Here is a 9010-nt window from a genome sequence, read left to right as displayed (position 1 = left end):
TTAAGAAATTTAATTCTTAGCTTTACTAGGTCCAATATATACTTCGTATGAAGGAAGTATGTTAGGGGTTGTTTGTTGTCGTATTTTAACTTAATCTATTAGGTATATTTTATTAAAAATAAATTTAGATAACAAAAGTTTAGAAAATATAATTTCAGAAAACTCAAAGAGAATAAGTTCAAACAAAAGTAAAATAAGTACAGATTTAAATAAAATAAATTTAGATAATATAAAAAGAATTAAATAATTTCAAATAAGTACAAACAAAGTAAAACAAGTTCATATTTATGTAAAATAAAATAAGTTCAGATAAAATAAATTCAGACAAAATCTGACTGAAATGGATATTATAGACTTGTTCGATCTCTTTAACTTATTTCAGATACTTATTAATTATTCCCTAATAAACTTAGACCAGATCATAACTTTTAATTATTATTTACTTATTGCTAAATATCGTTAATTGTGTATCATAAAAAATTATGGAAATTACATATTTGAAAAGTTCTTAATGAGACGAATCTAACAAGATTCATTTTGATAATGTTTTTCTTTAGATTAGTATTAAAATGCGGTCAAAGTTTAGTCAAATTATTAAATCTGGTCAGATCAGACTAGACTAGATAATAAAAATTCAGATTAGGCCAAATCTCACCTTAATAAAATCAGATCATATCTCCTTGTTTTAGATGAAGAGAACAAGTCCTACTTGTATGATTTATGAAGCTGGTCTATAAAGGATACATAAATGCATGTGAGTCCTTGAATCGAATGTCTAATTAATCAACAGATGTACAAAATCTATTACGGAGTAATTGTACCTCTCTATAAGTATGTCTAATAGATGGATAATCATGGATTCATGGGTAATTGGAATTTCATCCATTATTCAGTGTGAACTTCTTTGAAAGAAGCGAAATTAGACATAATCTACATAGTTTCTCGTGTATAAGGAGGAAAATTGGCCCACTTGTAAATTAGACATAATCTCACTAAACTCAAGCATATTAGCGAAATCTTTATAGGTGGAGTAATCACCTTGCGAAATGGTTTATAATACGGTTAGTATTTCATTATTTTGGGTTCACCGAGCCAAGAAAATATGATCAAGAATTCAAGACCCAAATATGCATGCCTTGACCTCCCATTTCTCGCAATATTTGGATCTCGATCTGTTAAATACGGGTCTGGGTCACACCCGCAAATTAAGAGAGAGAGTCCACTTCACAAGTTCAAAGGAGGTTCCATCCCAAAACCATATGGCAATAGGAGGAGTAGTCCTTTAGCCTTATAAGGTGATTAACTCTCTCTTTTTCAGCCAATGTCGAACATTTACATGTGGTGATAATTGGAAGGTATATTTTTTAACACGATCATATATTGCAAGACCTAAAAAATACTTGGTAACTTAATTATCGAGATATATTTGTGTTGCAAAATAAATGAAATTCAATAATAATCAGAATCATGTGGGAGGTTTTGAGTCCCTTTCGGCTTTCATAGAAGATGCATTTGAGTAACTTGTACGTATCAATAACAAAATTAAGCTATGATTTAATTTACTAGTATTTCATGGCTTTGTTAACAAACAAACTAAACGATCTTCCATTCTTCCTACCTGCACGCACCACGCACCCTTTTATTTTAATGCAACCGTATGCACAGCCGCTTAAGGTAGTCCACAAAACTTGGAGTAAAATACTAATTTTGGGGATATTAGTGACATCGTCCCAACTCCTTATTAGTGAGGATATTACAAAGTAATTAGATACGACTTTCAATCTAAACACTAATTGATTTAAAAAATTGATATTATACTCCTTCCGTCTCACAATATAGTTCCTATTTTTCTATTTTAGAAACTTAAAATATTGTTCCTATTTCTATTTTAGGATAGTATGTAAAGACCATTATACCCTCATTTTTTTAATTTTATTCATTTAACTTCCTAATTTACCCTTAAATTATCCACTTGCATTGTACTTTTTTCCACTTTCTTTCTCTAACTTTTGTCTATAATTGTACTTTTCACTTTTTTCCCGTTAAACTTGTACTTTTGTCTAGCTTTTGTCCGCTTTTAATGTACTTTTTCCACTTCCCCTCCCATTTCTTATATACCGTGAAAAAAAACACAATAAAAACTATATTATGGGACGAATGGAGTATAAAATTGTATTAATTGATTTGACTAGCTAGCTAGTTACATTAAATGTCCTGACTATAGCTTTGTAAATGTTATACATTATAGAGTACCAAGGAATATAATAGCTTATTGTAAGAATTGCTCAAACAACTCTTACAAAAATGTAAAAATCTAAGTCGAGCGACCTTTTTGAGCCAGCTCATTTATTGAACTCTAATGAGCTCTTTGATAAATCTATTTTTCAAACAGCAAAAATAAGTTATTTTGTGGTTAAATCATCTAATTGCTCTCAAGAAGTGTCATCGGTCATCTCTTTACTGAACTTGTGTTATCGGAACTTATTTCATTGTAGCGAAACTTATATATTTAACTATTTCAGGTTTTTTTTTTTCCCTAACTTTCAAAGCTTATTTTAATAAAAGAAAATAAGAAACGTTGAAACAAACAGATGCTTAGTAAAGATGGAATTATAACAGCAATCAATAATTTTAACGTAACTAACGTGACATAATTTTGAAATATCACATGTAACATACAAGCATATGACAACTATTTTGAACAAAATACAATAGAATACATTATGTGATCGCGATTTTTAAACAAGTATAAACATATGGCTAATTAAGTGGCTAAAGGAGTACAATATGATTTAATACATGAGGCTAGCTAAGGTTCTTCATCAGATTCTAAGTGATTCACATCATCATATGATTAGTTTAGATTTTAGAGGATCAATAAAAGTTGTTCTTTGACGCAACATTGCCATGTGACAACTAACAAAATCAATGTAACTTTCTTCTAAAAAATAATCAAACAAAATCAATGGAAACCTTTATTATTATGTGCCATTTTCAGTGAAGATTTTTGGATGACATTGACACTTTGTGCGGTGGATATGAAAATTTGGCAACAACATGAATTTTTGCTCATATCTTCTTATTTTGTGTGGTGAAATACATATTTTGGGAAAATACACTTTAGTAAAGAAGCTTGGTTTTCATTAAGCTAACTTAGTTTACTTGAGTGAGTGGCGGCTACTATGGTGCCTGATCTAAGCTTAAATTATGCATAATATTATTGTTATATAGTATATATGTTACTGACTACTTTAGATTTTAATAGCATATATAAGAAAGAAAAAAAAAACTACCATAATACGTAGTACTCCATAATGTATTGTATTAAGTATCTATGTAGTACTTCGTATAAACTAACTCATGAAATTTGTGTTTAAATCTATGTATCAAGGATGATGTGTTTTTTTCTTTTGGATTGTCATTTAAAAGTAAATCAAAAAATTGACTCGGAAAGAAGTTGTGGAGGGCTTCAATAAAATATGACTGCAGAGTGATAGTGAAATACTCCGTAGTTAGTAGTAGAGCCGTGTGAGGTGAATTTTCCTGTAGACAATATAGCAATTTTTACAGAATTGACCAAAATTGTATATGTAACAATTTGTAGGGGACAAATTGAGTATAGTAATAACAATATAAAAGAGAATACGCAAGTTGCTACCCCACATGTTCTTTTATAATAATATATTTTTTGTTGGCACCTAAATAAACTACAAAGTATTTTACTACTATGTGAACTTAAAATACAACTAGTATACAACTATGAGGTTTATTAGTCAAGGAATGTATTATGTATAAATTCTAGCGATCAGTTGTGGTATATAGTCAAGGTTTTAAAGGTCAAAGAATATAAAAATTCCAGCATCCAATTGTGGTATATAATTAATCAAGATCTTAAGGGAATATCCATTCAGAATGTATAATACAGAGTAGATACTTTTGGGTGCACTAGACGTATAAATACGAAGTATTATTTACTACACAATCCACAATTATTTGGTTATTTTTAACCAATTTTGAGTTACTTTTAACTTGTACACTAGTGTATTTTTGTTGTAATTTGCCACTTTTGAACAATTTGCTTTGCATAATTGCATTAACTCTAGATATAACCATTATACTAATCCTCTTCTACTCTTTGTATATTCTAAACTTCATATACAATTCCTAAAATGTTCCTGCACTAGTCTTTCATGAGTTTCATTCAACCAAAATACGAAATCTAATTGAAGTTTTAACGATAGAATTAAGGATCATGGTCTTGAGATTGATTGGGCTGAGCACATATTCGGAAAAAGTAACCCAACTTAAACTCGGTCCATTCAGTAATTGTCATAATTTAAATTGCAGGTCCATTAAATTTTTTTACTAAATTGTATGCACTGCAAAGAGATACGCCAACTAAAATCCAATGCATACATTTTTTTTTTTTTTTTTTTTTTTTTTTTTTTTTTTTTGTGGTGTATAGAGAGCCATAAGGGCAAGTGATGAGAATCGATCCCAAGATTTTACTGAAATCGAGAGAAAACTCTAACCACTTGATTGGGCTGGGCACATATTCGGAAAAAGTAACCCAACTTAAACTTGGTCCATTCAGTAATTGTCCAAATTCAACTTGAAGGTCCATTAAATTTTTTTACTAAATTGTATGCACTGCAAAGAGGTACACCAACTAAAACCCAATGCATGCTTTTTTTTTTTTTTTTTGTACCACTAGGGCAAGCGATGAAAATCGATTCCAAGATCTCCTGAAACCGGATGGGAACCTCTAACCACTTGAGCTATCCCTCACTCTCAAACCAATGCATACTTTGGTAGCAAAGTGAAAAGTTAAAAAACACATTTTGCCGTAAATTAACTTTGACCGTACTTTATGATTTATAATTAGCAGAATCAAGCTAATTTCGTCTCAATGTAAATATTCAAAAATTCAATTTTTTTATAATGTTCACTTATACATAACTGATTTTATCAACAGCTAAATAAGTTATTTAAAGACCACATAAAAGCTAATTGAGTCGAACTTTCAAGAAACAAAAATACTGACTAATTAAGCATTGTTTTAACAAACTTAGGATGAACTACAAAATACTTCTAATGTATTATTGTTGGCCGTAATGGCCGTAATAAGCCATAAACCTCAATAAGCAATGTTTCATTAATTGAATGTGTCATGTTGGCTTAAGTTTCATTCTTCTAAGAAACAAGTAAGCTAACAATCTATATCCAATGATCATGATAACCAAAGCTCCAACTTCAACTTTCCAAGAAGAATCTACTCTCAATCCTTTGATTAGAGGAGCTTCACATTGACCGGATTTTGAACTACTAGTTGAGCAGCCATATTGAATATTCAGCAAAAGGCGGTATGTGTGATAGTTGAAGGACACATACCGTACCCAAGACATGAAAGACGGTACATCCTGCTTATACATCAATGCCAATCAAAATCCAAAATGTTAAGTCAAGTTTGTGTAATTGTGTTAAAAAAATGTTATGGATCGAAGGATGGTTGCTTACTTGAAGGAAAAATCCAGCTGCGAGCATGAAAGACATGATAAGTACTGATGCTACGGTCATTGCTTTCTTTATATCCATGAATGCTGCACCAATACTTAGGCCTAGGCCCTGAAATTTTTTGCAGTACAAATTTTTTTGTATATTAGTGATTAGTAAGAAAATTAAGAAGAAATTTCATTGTTGTTGTAGTTGATCATATAGTTACCTGGGCAGCCAAAATGCCGAAGAAAATTGTAAGTAAAGTCAGGAAAAATGCAGCAAAACTTGGTTGCAACCCCACCATGAAGTACACTATGAGCATGAAAAAAATGGGCAAAATGAGGTATAAAGGCAGATCAGTGATGTTTCGAGCAGCAAAATACGCGCTGAGTCTGTACATCCCAGCAAATCTCTCTTTTGTTAGCATAACTCTCTCTTGTGGGAAGGTAAAAATGGTTGTAAACAAAGGGAAAAAACTCCAAAATACTGATATAAAGAACAGCAGCCCTGCCTGCACATGCACAAAATAACAAGTTAGTAGTAGATCTTATAATATAATCTTTATAATTTTGATGTTATAAAGATAGTCTTGATTGCCTGATCTTGGATATCTATAGATGTTGAATGATCAGGATGCCACCAAAGCAACCCTATGATTATAGCGGTTGAAATGACTTGGATTACACGAACGCTACTGAAGTATTCATGTCGTCTTTCCTTAATTCCTCTGCTTAGAAGAACGCGGAATTGATCCCACCAACTTGCTCCCCATCCCTTTGAATTCCAAGTCCTTCCTCCTGGCTTAACCATATTTTGTTGAGTCATAGACTTTAGTAGTTTTGGCTTTTTTATCTTAGATGATCTCGATTCATAGGCCTCCACAAAATACTGCATAGAAAATCATTAGAATATAAATGGATGTTATAAATTGATCATAGTTTAGTTGAAAATGTGAATAAATTTGCTAGGACTAACCTCATGGACTTCAAGTGGTGATGGTCTTCCCCTTGTATTTGTGGGTGAGAATTTGTCTTCCATACTCGATGGAATCGATTTGTCATTCATGTTCCCATTTGCAAGATCAAGTAGAAACTCTGCCGGATTCATAGGTTTAAGTGGCGAGCAACCCATCAATGAAAAATATTCCATTGCTTCGGATGCTTTTCCAAAGTACAGAGAACTCCCTTTACCTATAAGTATAAGCTTGTCAAATTTGCAAAATAGTCTGCTCGATGGCTGGTGAATTGTTGTCACAACTGTTTTTCCTGTCTATGAAACCAATAAACAATTTTAGTCAGTGCTTTATTTACATATTCAGGCATTTAAACTTGTTCTGGAATTAACTCAAGTTCAAGTATTTTATACGGTTTTACAAGTAAAAAGAACGAAACTTGAGCTCTTAAGGCTGTATTAGTTACTGAACGTTTGCAGTACCTTAGCCATGTTGTGGAGTATTTGGACTATACGCAACGCGCTTGCTGAGTCTAGACTCGATGTAGGTTCATCTAAGAGTAAGAGAGGAGGGTTAAGCAGGATTTCATTACCAATACAAACCCTTCTTCTTTCGCCTCCTGATATTCCCTTCAGAAGTCCACCTCCTATCATAGAATCTTGGCACCTAAAGGAAACATATTCTTAAATTGCTTAGCTTTATGAAAAGATGTGTTCAAGTTAAAATTGCTGCACATATATTATATAGTGTTCAGTTGCACCTTTCTAGTCCTAAATCAATAATGACTTCCATGGCTCTATCTTTCTTCTGTTCTTTCGACAGTGTGTTTGGAAGGCGAAGCAAAGCAGCATAAGTCAAGGTCTCCTTGACAGTAAGATGAGGGAAGGCAACATCATCTTGCATTACAAATCCAATCCTGTTATTAAATTTATAGTATCAGTCAGATTTTCATGTTCTGCTTTTAAACGTACTTTTCTGACGGAAAAAAGAATTCTCATTAATAATAAGGCATACGACATCTGAAATGATTATCAAGGTCTGTAAAACACAGATTTAGAGTAACTGCACTCACTTGCGCTTTAGTGACTTAGTGTAAGGTAGGTTGTTGTAAGTGATGGTGCCGCTGTTATACTTAACCCTGCCGCTAAGTAGGTTAAGTAAAGTTGTTTTACCACCACCTGATGGACCTATCATGGCTAGAAGCTCTCCCGGAGTGGCTGAGCCACTTACTCCGTGCAGTATATATTTTTCATTCTCTGAGTTTTTCGCCCCGTTCATAGTTACCTTGAACTTGACATCTTGAAACTGTAACAATTTGCTGATATCAAACTCTTCACATCACATGACAATATATCTAAACAATAAAACAATTATAGTCGTCGTAGAAATTTAGTACCCTTAGGCATATCGGTATGCTTGGTACAACATTCCAAGTGCTTGAATCTGGACTCATGTCCTGCTCATTTGCCTGTCCTGGATTATCAGCTGCAGCACCATCTGTTTTATGCAACATTACAAAAGAAAACCCAAGAAGACATAAATGTTTGTGTTTTTTTTTTAGCTCATTGGCTTTTCACTGTCATCAATAACTATAAACTATATATGTTTGGTAAATGGCTTTTCATTCAAACTGAAAAATTTTAAGTTGTTCTTTTTAAGTTCGGACGTAGCTAATTCTATCTTAGGAGTTGGTAAGTAAAAGTTAATACTACTCGTCAACTTAATTAGCTAATACAAAGACATTAGCTAACTAGCTAGTCAAACAAGTTAAGTGAATCTATTAACAATGGATAATTAATTCTTAATATTCCCATAAGTCATGCTTGTACAAAGTATTAGACTAGCTTTAATTTGGTCCTATAACAAAGATCTTAAATAAGGGACAGAATTGAGTGCAAAAAGCATCAGAAACATGAAATTACCTGATATATTAGTAGGAGAGGATACTTCATGAAACGCATAAGCAACGTTTTGGAAACTAATATTGTTAAATCTTTTTGAGACATTCTTAACAAGTTCATCAACATTGATTAAGATTTGATTATTCAATGATTTTGTCTTACGAATAAATCCATTATTGTTTCTCGACTGATTCTCCAATTCAAGGCTTCTCCTGCGTAACATAGCTAGCCCTGCTTCACCATTGCTGTCATTTCCTCGCTTAGGCGAGCTAGGACCTTTGCTCAACTCCATTGGAATTTGTGCACAACTGCTAAACAAAATAAATCTTGTTGTTATAAACCGTAACATGGTGCAATTAAAAAGAGTGAAAATAATACATGTAACATACTAACATGTAACAAATTTACATAATTACATACTTAGTAGATTATAGAGCATTCTAAATAAAATTCTTACTTGCAGTTGAGCTTCAATGCATGAGCGAAGGTAGCAGGATTTGGAGTTAGCAAGTGAACTGTTTCACTGCATGCTTAACTATTATATAGGGAAATTAATAATACGAAGTAATAAATAATTTTTTTTTGAATAAATAAATAAATAAATAAAACCAAGGAAATACTGTAGTCTGAGAAGGTTTGCAAGATATATGATATGGGTTAA

At 32.2% G+C, this 9010-nt stretch overlaps 1 protein-coding gene across 1 annotated transcript; it reads right to left on the bottom strand.

The window, feature by feature from the left end:
- Window positions 1-5021: 5021 nt before the first annotated feature.
- LOC110735564 (ABC transporter G family member 22-like) lies at window positions 5022-8654 on the bottom strand. Its single transcript, XM_021915755.1, has 10 exons — window positions 8371-8654; window positions 7845-7945; window positions 7521-7753; window positions 7209-7364; window positions 6931-7114; window positions 6472-6765; window positions 6094-6384; window positions 5723-6007; window positions 5518-5625; window positions 5022-5420 (listed from the first exon to the last, which is right to left on the bottom strand). Exons 1-10 carry the CDS (start codon window positions 8639-8641, stop codon window positions 5169-5171), a joined length of 2175 nt encoding a protein of 724 aa, XP_021771447.1. The 5' UTR covers window positions 8642-8654; the 3' UTR covers window positions 5022-5168.
- Window positions 8655-9010: the final 356 nt, after the last annotated feature.

The sequence above is a fragment of the Chenopodium quinoa genome, unplaced genomic scaffold, assembly GCF_001683475.1.
Source record: "Chenopodium quinoa cultivar QQ74 unplaced genomic scaffold, ASM168347v1, whole genome shotgun sequence".
Classification (NCBI taxonomy): Eukaryota; Viridiplantae; Streptophyta; class Magnoliopsida; order Caryophyllales; family Amaranthaceae; genus Chenopodium; species Chenopodium quinoa.
This window is presented reverse-complemented; position numbering and strand designations above follow the sequence as displayed.

Coding starts and splice junctions, on each gene's coding strand:
- LOC110735564 (XM_021915755.1), bottom strand. CDS start 8,641: ATGGAGTTGAGCAAAGGTCCTAGCTCGCCTAAGCGAGGAAATGACAGC. Junction 7,115..7,208: donor ATTGATTTAGGACTAGAAAG/GTGCAACTGAAC, acceptor TGTTTCCTTTAG/GTGCCAAGATTCTATGATAG. Junction 6,766..6,930: donor TACTCCACAACATGGCTAAG/GTACTGCAAACG, acceptor TTGGTTTCATAG/ACAGGAAAAACAGTTGTGAC.